Raw genomic sequence first — 20,051 nt, 5'->3', positions numbered from 1 at the left:
AATTAATTAAACATGCTCAATTACAAGGACTTATAATAATAAATTATACAAGGAATAGTTACATACTAATGAATTAATGAGCCATGGGAAAAGGATGTCAGAACAAACAGCAAAGGTAGTGAGGATGAGGAAAAGTACACAAGGAAGACTAGGCATTTGGATGAAGTGGATGAAGATGAATGGCAAGATGTAGGGAAAAAATTCAGGAGGAGAATATAACTCTTCTGAAGAAGAACAGGAGATCGAATTAAAAACTGACAGATTTTTTTTTCAAACAGATACTTATAAGAGTTTTAAAAAGTGATAAATACATCAGAGTCACAGAGCAATTCATCAGACTCACAATCAGATCATAAAGGAATCTAGAACAACATCTGTTTTTAGAAAACTAGTCAGTAAGAGCTAATATATATATATATTTATTTATTTATTTATTTATTTTATTTTCGACATTTGTATCCCATCCTATCTCGACCTCCGCAGAGGGACTCAGGGCAGCTAACAACTGGCATACCATGGTGCCCACAACCAAAAGCATAAATATGCAATTTAAATAAAAACAACATAAAACAGTATTAAAACATTCAAACAGTCAAACATATGTTCAAAGAAGCAATAATAGCCGAATAGTCTTCCTCTTTAAATTCAAAAAGGTTTTTAGGCTACTGTCAAAAATTATGTATGTTAGACTGGAAGTAGATAAGCGTTATTGAAAGTTCCTCTTATTGATGCTTTGATTTAGGGCATTATTTCAGTGGTATTTAACCATCTAAGATCTTAAGATAATGTGGGGAGGCCCTGCTCTTGTTACCACCTTTGTCACAAGTACGTTTGGCGGAGACGAGAGACAGAGCCTTCTTGGTTGTGGCCCCTCAGCTATGGAACGCCCTCCCTATAGATTTTAGATCGGCCACCTCCCTTTTACCATTCCAGAAAAAAGTCAAGACATGGCTTTTTGAACAAGCGTTTCCAAATGCAGAGTAAATGACATAGGAAAATGGAACGATTGTCTGTGTTAATTGACAAAATAGATGGAGACGACAGATATAGCATTATGAACCAGACTTTCCACATGGTTAAATTGATGCAATGACATGATTTAGAATTGCTGTTCCGGGGGGTGGGGGGAATGGGGGAGGGGGGTGTTGTTGGGCGATACATAACTAAGGAATGTATAGAATGTCATTCAAGGAATATTTACTTTTGGAATAATGTATATTGAAATAAGTCCTGTATGGCAAAAATTTGTTGATTGTGGGGATGTATCAAATAATTTCTTTTTTAAAAAAACAGGAAAATTGTTGATTGTTGTAGTGTTGTAAACCGCATTGAGTCGCCAATTTAGGCTGAGAAACAAGCGCAGTAATAAATCAATAAATAAATAATAAAATGGAACGATGACAATGAGACTGGACAACATTTTTAACAAGGAGACACTATGAATTTGTATTTTATTGATTTGTTTAGTTTTTATTATATGTTATGTTTTTAATTGTATTTATGATATTGTAAGCATTGAATTTTACCCTGTTAACCTCCTTGAGTCACCTACAGGCTGAGAAAGGTGGCATACAAATACAGCAAGTAAGTAAATAAATAAATATGTGTGCCTCATGAAGGGGACACAACATTAAAGGAAGTAGATGAATTAAGAGCAGATGCAGCCCTGAATAAGGCTCATAAGGTTACATCTTCAGTGACAGCATTCCATGATTCAACCAGTACCTTGGGACCAATACCATTCAGAAGGGTTTCGGAAGCTATTGATGTCACATCAGATCACACTGGCAGAAGGCTTCATTATCCTATGAGCATACAGATGGGCTTAAAGAAGGAAATTAGATTATGTTTGGATTACAAAAAACTGACAGAGGGAGTTTATTTATTTATTTATTTACTGTATTTGTAAATAAATGAATGTAAATGAACCCTTCTCAGCCTTCTCAGCCCTCAGGCAACTCAGAGTTTATCTTATAATAGCAGATCAGCTGCAGGTGACAAAGGATGTAAGCTTTAATGGATGAGAGGCTCATTGCGATCATCTATTGACTCAGGATTTGTGGAATCAAATAGACTAGACAAGACTGGAATTGAAAAAGGTACGGTTGGTTCTCTCAGATATCATTTCCTGATTCAGACAAAAATGGTTTATGTCAAATCAATGAAGTATAAGATCAATCTCCTTGTTAATGGAGTCCAACAGATTATTGTGGTGAATGGAAAAGAATCTGAAAATGATATCAGTCAGATAATTGAGAGGAATGTTCAACGTTCAAATGGATTACCTATATCCAGGAGAATTGTAGTCGAATACCAATGTGTTTGAACATGATTTCCTCCTGTAGACTGTATGGCAACACAAGAACTCTTCTGTGTGATGAAGTCAATAGGCACAGACAATCTGCTTTGTCCCTTCCCTCTATTCTGGGCCAAAAAGGGGTAGGTTTTATTTAGTTCAAATCCACATTTATTTTAAGTTGGATAAATAAGGATTAGTGTGGCAAGTTTAGTCCAGATTCATCAAGCCATGTAGGAGCCTTTGTGGTGCAAACCAACAAGCTAAAATATATACCTACATACTTTGACTTTGAGAGAGCGAGAGAGAGAGAGAAGATACATACCACCACCTCACCTTTCTTAAATAATGATACAGAAAAGGGGAGAGAAACAATTGCTTCCTTGATAGGGCATGAAGACAACAGCCGTCTCCCACTAGTTGGCATATCTAACAGAGATAAATTTCCTTTGAATGTGAAGTTACTACTTTTTGGAAAAAGATTACTGTGTTAGAAGTCAACCTTTTGTCCAAGTTATGTTCACAAGCATTCATGTAATGTCACACAGGTAACTAAGTGGTTAAACTGAAGAACCATGTCTTTGAACTGTCAGGGGCAAACACATGCCACTGCATAAAAATATATTTGGCTAGCAGAGTTTTAAAATGTTTCTTCGAAGCTGAAGTTGCAGTTGCCCAAAACATATATTCCCCCTTGAAACCTTTTAGTTTAAAATATGTACTCAGAGATTAAAAAAACCAAATCTTCTTTGAAAAATATCATGCCTTGTTTACTCACAAACATATTGTATTAATACACCATACAGGCACATTTCTTATTAAAGTTCAGTTATAGATAGAATGTGGTTTCTCTGTGTTGAGAACACGGGGCAGCATTCTTAATCAATAGTCCATAGTCCAAAGTCTTTAAGCAGCATTATAGACAGAAAATATTTCTCGGGGTGGGGGTGGGGGGTTGAATTTTTTTTGGTGAATCATGAAGAGTAGTTCCATAACACAAAATAATTTATATAGTATGTTCATTATATAATTTATATAGATTTACTTTCATCAATTTAATTTTTGCTTCTCATAGACTTGGCACGGGGATTTGGCTAACCAGTTAAAATTCATGAGTAAACCAGGTTTTTTAACCTGAAAATTTGGGGGGGGGGGGGTTGAACCCCTAACCCACCCCCCCCCACCCCCCTTTGCAACAGCCCTGCCTTTAAGTATATATCTTATGAAAGTCCAAACTGTATAATTGCACTCTGTGCTTCTCAAAGCAAACATATAGTAAACTATTCCGGCATAAGTCCAAAAACATACTTTTCCATTAAAGTTGAAAAGCATACTGAGTCTCAACATGTTCAGTACAATCACATGTCTGTAGCCCCTCCCACACCAAAAGTGGTCAAACTGGCCAGTCAATATATACATACAATACAGGTTAGCAAATATGTATTTTAACAAACAAAGAGTGAAGGCTTGGAAGGTTGCTATTTCCAACACTACTACCATATCACAGCCAAAGACACTGAAAGAACTACACAGAATTAAATTTGGCTGATATATTCAGAGATAGTAGCATGGGATAGTTATCCATTTTACTTCAGAATGCTGTGCCAGTGAAGTTAAATTCCCGGTACGACACACTAAACAAATGTCACAGATGGTCCTTTTTACTTAGCATATATATTAAACAAGTCTTCAAACACCCACCATTTAAAAATAAATGTATATAAATGGTAATGATTTCTACAAATAATATAGTTAAAATAATCCTGCAATCTTAAACACAGTAGCAATGCAAAGTCTTAGCACACATTGCTTTTTATTCCACTAACCTTGAATGTATCCAAGAATGAACCAAGAGCCTGCCAAATTGTTGCTCCTTTCTGAAATTGTTTTCCATCACCCTGCTCCCAAATCTGAAGTAATAGTCCTGCATTTTACCTTGAAGGCTGAAGTCCATTGGCTAATAAGCAACACAACATGGGCCAGGGCTGTGTTTGCAGCTCTTTCTGTCTCAAATGAATAGGCCACTCAGGACAATGTGGGTAACCAGTGACATCACAATCCATTTGTTGGCCTGACTGCTGCCATCAAAATACATCAGGACTCAGTTATCTTAGACAGTAAGATTTTGTATTCTAGATCTTTTTGTGGACAAACACAAGCACATAATAATAATAATAATAATAATAATAATAATAATAATAATAATAATACCATCTGCCAGCTGCAGAAGGCCACCTTAGTAGGATTATTTGCCAATACACCACACAGTCCTAGACACTTGGAAAGTGTCCGACATGTGATCCAAGACAACAGCCAGCAGAGTGATCTTGTCTGCTGTGGACTCATCTTGTTGTGTTTCAAATAATAATAATACTAATAATATTTTTTTTATTTATTATCCACCTCTCCTGATGTCTTGAGGCAAGTACACATATGAAAACTTATACCAAACACAGATATAGACACAGATATAGGAAGTGGCATATGTCACCACCGTAGCTGCCTGTGTTGCCTTCAGGACAATGAGGGGAAGCCAGGTGGCAATGCTTCCCCCCATGTGATGAGGTCTTTGGTAAGTGATGCAACGAGAGGCATGGAGTGACAGGTTCTCCAAACCCCCCACCAGGACTCCATGCATTCCCCATGATGTATGGTGAACCCATAGATGTTTGTGATGAGGTCCATAGTGGCAAGAGAATGGAAATAAAAACCCCACAATTGAAAGTTGACTGGGAAGGCATACCAGAAGAGATCAATCTTCAATTGCATTTTTACATTCTGACACCTCGTTCAGCTGTCAGAGCTCTTCCAACAGGTCATTCCACAGTCTTGGGGTGGGCAATGAAATCGTCCTCTGAGTGACAGTAGCCAGTCAGGTTCTGGCTGGTTGGAGTAGCTGCCCACCAGAGGACCTCACCATCCTAAAGGGTGGATTGTGCAGGAGAAGGCAAACCTGACAGCATCTCAGTCGACTCTTATGTGAGAGATTTTATCTGTGAAATGGTATTAAAAGCATCACAGTGAGCTACTGAAGGTTCTAATAATGGGTTAAGAGGGGAGAGTACATGAGTTAAACCTTTTAAACCTTTCACCATTCTGAACAGCTCAGCTGGATGTGAATCTACTGATGCAATGCATGTACAGAAGAAAGCTTTTTTTTTGCTGTACATATTGTGACCTTATAGGAGCAAAGATGCCCTCTATACCATGTCTTGTTGCATAACAGTGTCAATGAAATCAAGAGAGTTTAACTGCAAGAGAAATGGGAGTTCTAGCCCCCAAACACATTTCTTCAATAATGATATGCCATGTAGTAGATTCCCCATGAGTGGGGAGGGAAGCGGGGGGAATCATCTTCTTACCATAATGTTTCACTCCAGTGTGTGTAAAATGAAAATGGATATTTTCAACCCCATCATATGTGATGTTGTTGTGACTATTTTTAACGAAATCATCTGTATTCTGAGCTATCATACGGACAAGTGTTGTCCCCACCTATTCTGCATTTTTAATTTTTTAAAAGTTGAAACTTTGCAATTGTAGAAGCCTGAAATCTCACAAATAATGTATTCCTCTACTTGTGTTTACATATATCAATATAATATTTAAATTATTTTGTTGCCATTATAATTAATTATTATACTGTTAAATTTAAAATTCTGTTATTTCTCAGCAATCTGATATTCTAAAAATTAAAGCAGAACAATGTACTTAAAACCTTTTCTAGGGATTTCTATAAGACGATCACTAGTATTTTGAGTTATTTGAAATATAAAAGAGAAATATAATCATTAGTGTGCTATACCAAAATTTGGAAATCCAAGGTTTTAAGGAAGGAGAGAAAACAGCAACAGCTAAGTGGGAATTTGGGACTTTAAACTTGATTGATCCCTGATTCCATATTAGTCAATTTCTGTACACTTCTGACACAGTTTACAGACAGAGCCCTATGGGCGCCAGGTGGAAATAGTTTTGCATCGTATAGGCTCTGTGGGTCTCCATCTGTAAACTGTGTCAGAAGTGTGTAGAAATGGAAGGGGGGGAGGTCCTGCACCTTGGACTTTTAAGAGCTATATACGAGGGTTGAATGAAAAGTAATGCCTCCACCTTCGTAACGCCACAACAGATGGCAGTACTGGTACACGGCAGGTACTGGCTTGTTCAGTAGACTTTCCTCTACAGTTCCATTTTGACGGAAAGCCTTAGGATTGAATGGTTGTGTTGTTAAAGTGCAAAATATGGAACCCTGCACAGACGATTGGTCAATGCGACTTAAGCAACATGCAGTCATTGAATTCTTGACAGCAGAAGGTATCACCCCAAAGGAGATTCATCAGAGAATGGAAGCTGTTTACGGTAATTGTGTTGATGTGAGTACTGTGCGTCATTGGGCGAGTAAGTTTAAAGACGCTGAGGTGGGAACATCTGACTTGCGTGACAAAGAGTTGGATGTCCTGTGACAGCAACCACCGAGTTTCACAAACAAAAGGTTGACAGATTGATTCAGGACGAGTGTCGTATCACTCAGAGAGAAATTTCAAGCACTATCGGCATTTCATAAGAATGTGTGGGTCACATTATTGATTTGCTTGGCTATTGGAAGATCTGTACACAATGGGTACCCAGGATACTGGTGCCTGAAATGAAAGTGCACAGACTTGAAACTTCAGAGGCTGGATCTCACCACCGTATGACATCCTTCATACAGTCCAGATTTAGCACCGTCTGACTTCCATCTGTTCCCCATAATGGGAAAAAAAATCTGCGGGGACATCATTATGTTTCTGATGAAAACGTTGAGAGAACTGTGAGATGCTGGTTGCGGAAACAGAGTGTCAACTTCTTCCATGACGGCTTCAGAAAACTTGTTCATCGTTGGCAGAAATGTATCCAATTGTCTGGTGATTATGTGGAAAAGTTAATAGTGGTAGTTACAGAGCACATTCTAAGGATTATTTCTGCGTTTGATTTATTAAAATATTCCCATCCAAACCCAAGTAACGAAGGTGGAGACATTACTTTTCATTCAACCCTTGTACACAGACACTCTACTGCAGTTTCAAACTGGTATTATTGCGCTCTGCATAGAAAATCCTGGAAACAGCTTGAAGCCAGGATGTTGATTACATAAACTGCAGAGAACTGATGCACATCAAGGGCTTTTCTTTTATGCGTTTTTGTGGAAGTTTGTTGTCTGGTTGCCACAGTTTGAAGTTAACTTTGAAATGTATTACATGGTCAGTGCAGATGGGGTCTTAGTGGTACTAATTGCACCCCTTTTTCAATCTTGGATTTTACCGGATTACTAGCTTTGCTAATGCCCTGCTCCTGTCATCGCTGTTGGATCCAGAATGACAACTGGAAAGGCTGAAGCAAAAGCAAGCCAAAGTGGCTCACGTTCTCAGGTTTCAGGAGGGAGGGTTGCTGTTTTGATGATGATGGCGGAAGAGAGTATATCACTCTCCAAAGATCCTGAAGACTCTGGAAAATCTACACCCGAGACCCCCACGCTTAAAGACTTAGAAGAGCTCCTGAATACTGGGAGGCCCTCCTGTAACCATGCTGATGAAGTATGGCCTAATCTTTTCTTAGGAGATCTGTAAGTAAATGTTGATGTGGCAGTCTTAGCACTCCTTAAAATCCTCGAGTGACATATCTTAAAAACTATTAAGGACTCGCTTACCATACTTACTGCAGCCAAGGAAATACTATATCCTAGGAGTGCTTAATGCTGTGGCCTGATTGGCTGACAAATTAGTTATGAATGAAGGATAGAATGTCATTTAAAATAGTATATACACAATTGGTTTCTTTCTTCTGCTTAAGCAGTGGTAGCAATGTACCCTAATATTCTATATATGTATCTTATCAATAGTCTGGGGTGACATCCATGTTCTAAAATACTTACATCAAGCCAAGTGTGTTAATTATGAACTTTCATTCCCATAAATCCTTCAAACCTCTGTCAAATATTTGTGCTATTTAGATACTATCCTGGCCTACTGACGGTGGGTTTCATGCCACCCAGTATGTGCTGAAATTCAGTGTGTGCTTTTATAACCTGAGACTCCTGCAGGTTTACCAAACACTAGGAAGGAGAAAGCCCCAAGTGCACATATTAAGGGCAGATATATGGGAAGAGTCACATGGGATTTAGGAAAAAAATCAAGCTTGTTGTGTCTTAAGTACAAATGATCAACTTATATTTCAGTAAACACTTCTATGTGGTGATATGGAGCATTAAATAGCAGGTTAGTGACATATATATTTGATTCAAGGCTGTTGGAGCAAAACTGTTCATATACTTTCTGTGCAAGAGGACACTGAACAAAAAGCCCTTTCAACTGGGAATCTAAATTCTCAGGTCAACAAACAAATCCCCCACTTCTTTGTGAAGTTTGTGCATCACTGAATTGACATACGAACTTATTAGAAAGTCCAGGAAATGCATCCAACTTTGCCTGACTTCTAGATAGGAAAGAGGGAGCAGCAGAGCGAATCTGTCGTCCTGCACACAGCTCCCTCTCACAATGCTTTCCCCATCACATGGGGAAAGCGTCACCCTCATGGGGAGGCCCCATCTTGGCAACTGTTGGGGAGAAAGTGTCCAGTGATGCTTTCACCCCCGGTTGGAGGCGAACCTATGCCAGAAGTCACATGATGACCTGTGATGTCCGGTGTCAGTCTCCATCCCCCCAGACGGGGTGAAAGCCTCCATCCCCCAGATGGGGTGAAAGCACCCAAAGACACTGATTTCACCCTGTCTGGTGAGGTCAATAATTTTTTACAAATATTATCTATTCAATTTCATTCAATTTATGATCTTGGGAATTCCCAGCAGGCTTGCTCCACTATGAGAACCTGCATAGCAGGCCTGCTACATTACTCAAGGTTTTACTTATGCTCTATTATTGGAGCAATACCTGTTTTGCTTAGAAGCTTTCCTACATGCTGTAGATTCTTATATTCTCTCTATTCTCGAGTCAAACCACTTTAGGTATTGATCAGCTCACAATCTAACCAGAACATGGTATTCTAGGTTTTACTGTTACCGGCACGTCCAGACAGATTGAAAATAGCAGAAAGTCTCCAATTTTTTCCCATGCTTTCTGATTTTAATGTAGAGATCTACATGCATTTGGTTTATCCCAGAATATTTTTCATCAGCTCCAAGTACAATCTCAGAATCTCTAGGTCACTTTATTTGAACTCAGGGCCCTGCAGCCATATAACCCAGAATATCAAGGCAGATACTCCACAATATCTGCTTTCAAATGAATTATCTGAGTCCACAGCACCATATAATTTAGTTCAATGTGGATTTTTTTACAGCTGTGTGGAAGGAGAGTCTGTATAATATCAGAAAGTACAGAAACATAATCTGGAATTTTCAATCAGGCTGGACTTGTCCACAATAAAAGATTTCCAAATTTTAGAACACATTACATTGGTTTTTTAAAAAAAATGTTGCAATCTCATTTAAGGTGACTGTCATACTTTTGCTTTCAAGTCATTTGTGACTTATGGGGACCCTAAGACAAGACAATTACAATGTTTTCTAGGCGAGAGCTCTTCAAAGGGAGTTTGCCTTTGCCATCCTCTGAACTGGGAGAGTCTGACTTGTCCAAGGCCACCCAGTGGTTTTCATGACAGAGCAGAAATTCAAACCCTGATCTCCAGAAACATAGTCCAATATTCAGACCGCTACACCATGCTGACTCTCTAATTCATAGTGGTATACATTTGCCTTTCCTTCTTTTCTGTATTTGCTATTTTTTCTTTAGTGTTATAGCCCATGACAAGTTTGGTTTATGGAAAATGGGCATTAGTCATGTCTTGAATGCAGCCCACGGAAACATATATTGCAAAGGATCCCACGGGTTTTACGGTGATACTATTGAATACCACGGTGTACCAGCACATGACCGGCCTGATTTTGACATAAGTCCATACTTTTATCCAGCTGCAGAATTTATACACAAAGCCTTGGCTACACCAGGAGGTAGGAAATAACTTTGACTCATGAATGATGTTATGATATATTGGTTTTAACCTGACATGAACCATCATAGTATCATGGTATGGATGTAAGAGAACTGGCAGTACTTACACTTACAGGATGGCTACCTGTGGCCTATGATGGAGCTGCATAGATCATGAAGTGGCCTTTGTTCTGTATCTCCATCTTCAGTTTATTGCATATGAGTCGGAAAGACATGAAATTTCAGACTTCACCACAAGGCTCAAAATAAGCATCCTATGACACTTAGAGCCTTCTTTGGGAATGGAGGCCAATGGCAGCCATCAGATGACATCACCTATAGCTCCACCTTCAACCGGGGTAAGCGTGTCACCAGGGCTTCCCTAGCAACATGGGAGGATTCCAGTGTTGTGCTGGCTCCAATGGAGTCAGCATGGGACCTCTCCACGAGGGCAATGCTTTCGCCATGTGATGGGGAAATCATTGCGAGTGAGATCTGCGCACAGGGCAACAGATTTGCTGCGCTGCTCCCTCTTTCCTCCCCGGAAGCAGAATGCTTCGCCTGGCCTTTATGATAAGGTGGTAAGTTTCTCCCCTTCTGAGTCTTTCCCCCACAACTTTCTGGCCATGCTTGCATCTCACTTCCTTTTCCCTACCACAAGTATTCATCTAGTCAATTTTAAGTTATGAATGACAATCTGCATTTTTTTTCCAGTGGAATTTAACATGTATTTTAACTCTCTGTGTCTTAGAATCACAGAATCATATAATCATAGAGTTGGAAGAGACCTTATGGGTCATCCAGTCCAACCCCCTGCCAAGGAGCAGGAAAATTACATTCAAATTGCATTCAAAGTCTTCTTGTATATCTTTTACTAGTGTTTTATCTCTTGTTTCAATTATATTGTATCATGCCCTGAGCCACAGGGAGAGGTGGATAATACATGCATTATTTATTATTATTATTATTATTATTATTATTATTATTATTATTATTCTGCCTCCCCCTTCTTTGCATATAGTACCCGTAACAGTGTATTGTATGCAGTAGCTAAGGTTCTTTGGGATGTGAGTACTGGTGGAACTAGTGTCCTGCCTCGGTAACTACTGGTGCATCTTCCTGCATACTTCCTCATCTCTGTAACTCTGAGCCCATCCCATAATAACCTAATAGCTCTCCCTTACCCAGTCTCACATGTTGGTCTTGAAATCTCAGATTGTGGGATGCTGTCGATCTGGTAACACTTGGCATGATACATTTCTCCTGTGCCTCCTATCAACATAAACAAAGGTACTGGAGACCCCTGTCAAAACCATAACCCATCATGTTACATCACAATTGTTTTCATATTTCACTCAGGTTGCTTTATTTCACAGAAGAGGGAGCCTTGCTGTTCATGAATAACAGTCCTAAGATTTACTAGTCTGTACAAAACCAGGTCACCTAATATCTAAGTTGAACCCTTCTCTTTTTATGTTTTTTTATTATTGTTATAAAATTATACATAATCATAATTACCATGCATTTTGCCCTTTTTCATTCCCTTCTCCCTCTTCCACAAAACTCTACTCTTCCACACACAAAAAAAAAGCTGCATTGTTTCTCAGGACTGAAAATTCACTCCAAACGGAATAATGGGGAAATGTTTCAATTGTGATGTCATTTTTACATGTATATTGGAAATTTTGAATACTAACTTCCCTAGAATATTTCTTGCTCCTGATTTATCTCAGGGCTATGCTGGGATATTATAAATGTATATATACTGTATAGTGTAGGAAGTGTAACTTTGATATGATTGGGAATAAATGTTATTCAGTATTAGCACATCAAGGAATAAGCTTAGAAAGAACAACTGTCAAATAATTTTTTCTCAGATTTTTTTCTTTTCTATTATTTAAAGTTTACACAAAGGTTTCCTTATCTTTTTCTTTCATTTACAGCTAAACTCTTGGTACATTGTGCTGTTGGGATAAGCAGGTCATCTTCTTTGGTGTTGGCATATCTCATGATATATCATCATTTGCCTTTGGCTGAAGCAATTCAAACAGTGAAAAGCCATAGATGGATTTTCCCCAACCGTGGATTTTTGAAGCAGCTGAGAAGTTTGGACATTCGGTTAAGGGAAAAAAACTCAGCAAAAGGCGGGGGAGATCTTGATTGTCAGAAAAAATGACATTTAGCCATTGAAAGTTTCCACTATTCACTGTTGTTCTTTTTTATGTTCCAGTTACTAAAAACAACACACAATTCACGCTGGTAGCCATATTCACAAAAATAATGTTGATCAATAACATATATGCAAAAGCTGTTAAGGGTGTGCCATTTTTTTCAGACATTTGTCACAAAAACAATATTAATATGTGCAAAATTCTATTTTGTTTTTTGTTTGTCTTGCAAGAAATTGGCAGGTCAACCTTGTAAGAGAGATTTATGGCAAAGAGAAAATTATTAGCCTAATGTCAGGTTTTCCCCTGACATTATTTCTAGTCAAGTCCGACTCTGGGGGTGGTGCTCATCTCCATTTCACTACCACATTGGAATACATTGACAAGACCAAGAAAACGTGTTGAATCATTTTGCAATATGGATTTACTTCCAATAATCATGATGATGTGAAGAAACTTCTTTGCTTAATTTGTAATGAAGTTTTGGTTGCAGAGCACATGAAACTAAACAGCCAAACTAAAATGACATCTTAAGTCAAAGGAATTTTTTGAATGACTTTTAAAAGCTTCAAATATATAAAAATGTTTATAGAAATGTGTTACTGTCAATGAAAAGTATTTACTTACATCTAACTCAGGTATGGGCAAACCTAGGCCCGGGGGCCAGATGTGGCCCCTTGGGCTCTTTTCTCAGGCCCTCCTCTCTCACACCATCCTATCTTTCCTTCCTCCTTTCTTCCTTCCTTCCCTCCCCCCTCCTTCCTTCCCTTCCACCCTTTCGTCCTTCCTTCTTTTCCCTTTCCTCCCTCCTTCCCCCTCTCTTTCTCCTTCCTTCTTGCCTGCCTTCCTTCCTTCCTTCCTTCCTTCCTTCCTTCCTTCCTTCCTTCCTTCCTTTTTGTCTTTCTTCCCTCCCTTCACCTTTCCTTCCTTCCTTCCTTCCTTCCTTCCTTCCTTCCTTCCTTCTCTTTTTCCTTCCTCCTTTCCACCTGAGGGATGTTTAGCTGGAAGAAGAGAAGGTAGAGAGGGAACATGAGAACCACATTTCAAGATGTGAAAGGTTGTCCCATTGAGGAGGGAAAGGGGGAAAACTGACTTTCTGCTGCTCTAGAGACCATGGCACAAGGGAGAAATGGTTTCAAATGGCAGGAAAAGAGATTTGACTGAAAATATTAGAAAGGACTTCCCTGAGGGTAAGAGCTATTGGAGAGTGCTATAGGCTGCCTGGGAGTGTGGTGGAGTCTCTTTCTCTGGAGGCTTTTCTGCAGAGGCTGTCTTATCAAGGGTGCTTTGATTGTGCCTTCTTGCATGGCAGGAGATTAGACTGGATGGCCTTTAAGGGTGTTTTCCAGCTCTAGGATTCTATATCAGGAGTTGGCAATACGGGATCTCATGGATACACTTTTTTTTCTCCCGTCCACCATCTCCTCCTGACCAAGACCAACATTTTTGGGATCCAAACTTTTCCTATCTTTCCTTCACTTTCTGTCTCTGAAAGACAAGAGGAAGGGGAGGAAAGGGTAAGGAGGGGACTCGAGGAGAACCCCCTTCTGGCCTGCCCACCCCACTCCAGTCCACCATGCGGCCCCCAAATTAGAAAGTTTGCTCATGCCTGATCTAACTCCACTTCTTATTTAATTGTTAAAACTAAAAAAGTTCTATGTAATAGGAGAAAATCTCATGTTACCAATTGCTGTTAACATGTCAGAAATAATTCATGGAGAAAAAAATTAAATACTGCTTCCAAACGAATTTCTAAAATTGGTAATGACAAATTCCTGCAGCCTACCTGTTTTCAGCTTATAACAATACATTGCCTAGACTTTATAAGGAAACTTCATAGCATGGAACTGTTAAGATGACAGTTCAAACAACACAGTTTTGAATTTAATAAACTTAAAACATCATTGCCACTCTTATGCCCAAAAGGCTACCAAGCATCTTGTGAAGAACTCAAGACCTACAAATGATATCTCAAGAGATTTCAGATGTCTTACCTTTTCTTCATTTTCTCCAAGAGGAAATAGGTCGACCCTCCTCTCTGAAAGGCCCCTTTTTGGCAGTGTCCCATCACTTAAAGGGACCTCCAGTGTGTATCACTCCTGCAAAAGCAGGTCGTCCTATTTCTCTTGGCACTGTCATTTCTCAAAAGTAGAATGTAGATGACATTTCTTTACAGAACTTACCTAGCTAGTTGTATGTATATAGTCTCAGGGGATGATCCCAGCTGTCTCAGGTGCTGTTTACCAGCCTTGCAACAGATTCTCTATAAATATGCTCTCAGAAGTAGGCTGCCACTTTTTACATGGCAGGAGATGTCATTATTCTACAGAGGCAGGGCTTACCTAGCCCCAGTTGGTCCCTAATTGTTTCTTGTTCAGCAGCAGTTGGGAAATCTGTTGGAAATTATGGCACATTAAATCCTTCCCTAGCTTCCAGTTCCAGCCAGTGCCGTAGTTGCCTGTTTTCTCTTGGAGCAGGTCTCCAATAAGCATGCTTTCCAATCTTCTGAAGATGCTAGCTGCAGATGCAGGCACATCATCAGGAGAAAATGCTGCTAGAACACTGCCATAGAGGCCAGAAAACACAGAACACCCCAGTGCTTTCCAATTATTAGACATCCCTTTTACTCAGTAACAGTGGGAAAAGAAGAGGCATTGTATAATACAGAGTTGGCAAATTGAAAAAACGGAAGGTTATTACTCTATATCTGGAGGAAATTCCAGCAGATGTTACTTGTCATGCACCCAGATAATAAGGAATAAATACTACAACCAATATTCTAGTTTTCACTCTGACAATGGTGGTGACTGCAGCCAACTCAATGAGCTATAGAAAATGAAGCAAATTAAATTAAAAAGGTAAAGATGGTGCTGATAGTTCCAACATGTGCCTGATCAGTCTGCTTGCTGATGCCAACATTCACATTCTCATGAGTATCTTTTGTATTATAAATCTGAGTCCAAGGCCTCTGTCTTAATTTGGCTGATGTACAATGCTAAATCAATTAGATTGCTCTAGAAATAAATAATTACGCAGGACAATACTTTGGAACTTTATACCACTTGGATAAAAATAGTGAACTATACACAATGAATTGTTGTGCAGTGACTTCATATTTAAGAGGGCCCGTTGTAATACATACACAAGTGTACATTAATGTTGCTAGTTTTTCAAAAGAGCACAAAAGGACTTTGCAGGGTTGACAATCAGACAGTACATTAGCGAGCTTGTGTTCTACGTAAATATCAAATTAAAATACAGTATGATGCTCCTATCCATAGATTGTATATCTGTGATTTAACTTACCTGCTGTTCACAAAACAGGCTTAGGCTGGAAGTATGGGAAATATGGAAAAACCACCATTACTAATTCCAAAAGCCAAAGGCTGTTGTGTGTATATTCACACAACAGGCCCAGGCTTATGCTGTTTCATCTTCTCCAGGGTGATAAAGCAGAGGAAGTGCAGTTACTTTCTCCTCCATTTATAGTTTTTTTTCCCCCATGTCGGGAGCAACTTGAGAAACTGCAAGTCGCTTCTGGTGTGAGAGAATTGGCTGTCTGCAAGAACGTTATCCAGGAGACACCAGGATGTTTTGATGTTTTACCATCCTTGTGGGAGGCTTCTCTCATGTCCCTGCATGAGGAGCTGGAGTTGACAAAAGGAGCTCATCTACACTCCCCCCAGATTCAAACTTCTGACCAAACTTCCGACCCATTGCGCCACCGGGGGCTCCTATGGGTAGGTGAGTCAGGAGCAGAGGGAGTAGTATTCGTTCCAAAATAGAGCATCTGCTATTTCCCACAGTTTCACTTCTCTGCAGGAAGTTCTGGGATATTTATTTAAGTTAACCTAGCCATGCATTTGTGCATAAATATAATTATAATCCATATTCATTCATTACACAGTGCACACATTTCAGTTTTTATATAGAGCCTACATTTCGAAATACAAGATATCTCATTCAGTTTGTTTAAAAGGAAAAGCTTTCTAATGCCCCTTCCATACAGCTGAATAAAATCCCACATTATCTGCTTTGAACTGGGATGTATGGTAGTGTGGACTCAGATATTCCAGTTCAAAGCAGATATTGTGGATATTGTTATTCTGAGTTATATGGCTGTGTGGAAGGGCCCTAACGTTCAAACAGGGGACATCCCTTAAAATAAAAGACTCCTGGCAACTCAGTTTTGCATATGTATTTGTGCAACAATGCACAAAGGACTGACTAATTTTGACAAAAGCGTGGGACATACAGAGGAGATGTATGTGTTGGGCTTCTGCAAAGTAGGAAATTGATTTTTCTGACACAGGAGGAAAAGATTCATATAACTATTGGTTCAAAATCCTTTATTTTTGTTTGTTTGCACATTTGATCTATAATGCATATACACATGAAAAGATAAGGACTGCCAGCACCAAAACAAGTATCGTACTTGAAATAAGATAGTTGGGACTGTGAAATTTATCATTTGGCAGAACTAAGGAAGACTACTAATTAAAATTACCCCTTGTTGTTCATTCATTCAGTCGTTTCCGACCCCATGGAGCATCCCACGCCAGAGCTCATTGTCGACCACCACCAGCTCCTTCAAGGTCAATCCAGTCACTTCAAGCATGCCATCCATCCATCTTGCCCTTGGTCGGCCCCTCTTCCTTTTTCCTTCCATTTTCCCCAGCATCATTGTCTTCTCTAAGCTTTCCTGTCTTCTCATGTTGTGGCCAAAGTACTTCATCTTTGCCTCTAATATCCTTCCCTCCAATGAGCAGCCGGGCTTTATTTCCTGAAGTATGGACTGGTTGGATCTTCTGGCGGTGCAAGGCACTCTCAGAACTTTCTTCCAACACCACAGTTCAACGTGAGAAAAGACGGAAAAACTTGACAACCAGCATCTTCTTATTGGGTTGTGGGCAGAACTGAAGAAACTGAAGCAGACTGATTTTACAATGTCATCAGACAGGTTTTTCCCTGTCCTAGCACGCTGCTGGGATGGAGTCCACCAGAGCCCATGACACAAGGCTACTTCCAGCATGTCTGCATTGGGCTCCATCTTGGCTCCATCCCGTCAGCTTGCTAAGAGAAAGCCCTGAGGATATGGTTGACCCATATCCTCATTGAAGAAGCCAGGGTCAGGATGGGTGGAAGCCAGGAACAGCTAGGAAACAAGGTGTGATGGCTGCCCACAATTAACTATTGGGATGACGCTGGGCGCTGCCCCCTGGTGTCCTCCATTGTTTCTCAAAGCATATTAAAAGTTTCAGATGAGTGTCGATGGTTTGCAAATGAGTTCATGGTTCTAAGTGTGGACTCAGGATGGGACAAAACAAAAGGGAAAGATGGTTGTGTCACTTTTTAGTCTGAAAAGAAAATTCAGAGCACTCACTTGCTACTCCAGTGAATTAAAGCTAGCTAGTTGCATACATCAAGAGCTGTCCTGGGAGAAATGATTTCCTACTGTATACAAAAGACATGGTAAAATGAGTAGACCCAGGTGGTCTCTGTACCTGTTGATCCAATTAATGGGTAGGGACATTTAAGTCCTGGTCCTAATTTGCCACCAAGGTCCAGGAAAAATATCTTTCTGGATTAACTGACTGGGCATTGATTGGGCAGTCAAGCCCTTCATAATTCCCTGGTTCTCTAGAAGCAACTCTATTTGATCTAGTGAGTGGAGGAAACATACATGCAATTACCCGGCCCTTGTTGAAACCCCACAGCACTTTGCATTCCTGAGGCTCTGTTTCTTGTGGAACAAAATGAATTCATGAGGTGTTTGGGTAATATCAATGAAACTATTTCATGTGTAGGAAGTGAAAGCATATCTCAGCAGCAACTCTGAGTAAAATACCCTCCATGGGCCCTGATGGCAATTCTCTCCCTGCCTTTCGCAAGCAGCTTAACAGGAACTAAGGGGTGATCACCTATAGTACACCAACCCTATGCCACTTTCTTTCTTTTCCTCCTATTCTGTTGACTTATAGGAAATAACTTGTTCCCAAAAGGCAGGGGAGAGGGCACTGGTGCTTCACATTCGACTGACCACTGCTGTTTCTAATATTATGCAATTTGCCCTTGAATAACACAGGCAGTGAAGTGCTGACTGGATTGGAAAAAATACAGCAAGGGAGCATGGTGGATGCCACCATGAGTATCCTGACTCACTGCATAAGGTGATCTGCTGGAAGAGCTCTGACAGCTAAATCATCTGTTGGAATTTAAAACACAATTGGAAACTTTTTTCTTCTCCCAGGCCTACCCAGTCACTTTTGAACTATACATTTAAAATTGACATTCTATGTTTGTTGTGTTTTAATTTTTCTTCCATGTATTTTAATATATGTAGAAATAAGTTTTAATGTGCGCTTTCATGGAATGTATTTTAGTATTGTCACGTGTTTTAACTATATTGTGCCCTGCTTCAAGTCTAAAGGAGAGGTAGGTAATAAATAAAATTATTATTATTATTATTATTGACAAACTTTGCCCATCAATAATACCTGAAATCTTTATTGTGAGGAGGTGGCAGACTAGCAATGGGTATAGCACAACATTGTGCCATAGGAACTGCCACTCAAGGTGACAGTTCTCCTACTTGCATCTCTGTGCAATAAGGTCCTGAGGAATTATAAACCACATCCAGATGACTATTCTCCGTATTCCAGCTAATTGCCAAAGCATGTATTTCCATCACACTGAACTGACCAAAGCAGCCATAAACTGATCCAGAGCTGGAATGAAGGTGTTTCTATCTTTTCAGCTGAAGCCAGACATTAAAGCTGAAACCGAGCTCTGAAAATTCAGGAGACACTGCTCTACTGGATGGGCAAGGGTGAAGGCCACCTGTCTGATATTTATATCACTTCTAATCAAACTTAAAATATGAAATCACTTGCCTGTCATTTGAGCCAATCCTACACATATCCTTCTTCCGTTAGATGCCTGAACAGAGCATAGTGTGAACACAAACAACAGTAGGTGGCCCATTGGACTATGATGTGTGAATATTTTCTTCTGTGGAGTTAATACTAACTGGAGAGGGGGAGTGGTAGAGAGGGATTTCAGCTGGAGCCGTGGCTCAAGAATGAAAGGCTAATACATTCCCTTTTGCTTCACCAAACCTTCATCAATCTGCAAATTAGTTTTATTGACTAATAATTTGTGTTTTTTTAAAAAGAAGATGCCTTGATCATGGATTTTATTACATACTAGCCATCTCCTGCCATGCGTTGCTGTGTCCCAGTCTGTCTACATGTGTTTTATGTGTGTATATGCATATATGTGTGTGTATATATTTGTGTATATGTGTATATATATGGTTTTGTGCATGCATTGTAATGTGGTTTTTTTGGGGGGGGGAGTTGCTTTTTAAGTCTCTTCTGCTATGTTTTTCAGTGTTTTTATGAGTGATGGTCACTCGTTGGCCTGATAGGTGTATTGTGTCCAAATTTGGTGTCAATTCCTCCAGCGGTTTTTGAGCTATGTTAATCCCACAAACGAACATTACATTTTTATTTATATAGACTAGCCGTCCCCTGCCATGCATTGCTGTGGCCCACATGGGAGTTCTGTGTGGGAAGTTTGGCCCAATTCTATCGTTGGTGGGGT

The 20,051-nt window shown here is 39.7% G+C and overlaps 1 protein-coding gene across 1 annotated transcript; it reads left to right on the top strand.

Moving 5' to 3' along the window:
• The first annotated feature begins 7,647 nt into the window (after positions 1-7,647).
• On the top strand, positions 7,648-12,472 carry LOC132769941 (dual specificity protein phosphatase 13A-like). Its single transcript, XM_060766855.2, has 3 exons — positions 7,648-7,895; positions 10,081-10,298; positions 12,222-12,472. Exons 1-3 carry the CDS (start codon positions 7,648-7,650, stop codon positions 12,452-12,454), a joined length of 699 nt encoding a protein of 232 aa, XP_060622838.2. The 3' UTR covers positions 12,455-12,472.
• The last annotated feature ends 7,579 nt before the right edge of the window (positions 12,473-20,051 follow it).

The sequence above is a fragment of the Anolis sagrei genome, chromosome 3 (assembly GCF_037176765.1).
Source record: "Anolis sagrei isolate rAnoSag1 chromosome 3, rAnoSag1.mat, whole genome shotgun sequence".
NCBI lineage: Eukaryota > Metazoa > Chordata > Lepidosauria > Squamata > Dactyloidae > Anolis > Anolis sagrei.
The sequence above is the reverse complement of the archived record's forward strand: the minus strand, read 5'-3'. Positions and strand labels throughout refer to the sequence as shown.

Coding starts and splice junctions, on each gene's coding strand:
- LOC132769941 (XM_060766855.2), top strand. CDS start 7,648: ATGACAACTGGAAAGGCTGAAGCAAAAGCAAGCCAAAGTGGCTCACGT. Junction 7,896..10,080: donor AATCTTTTCTTAGGAGATCT/GTAAGTAAATGT, acceptor TTTTTTCTTTAG/TGTTATAGCCCATGACAAGT. Junction 10,299..12,221: donor AGCCTTGGCTACACCAGGAG/GTAGGAAATAAC, acceptor TTTCATTTACAG/CTAAACTCTTGGTACATTGT.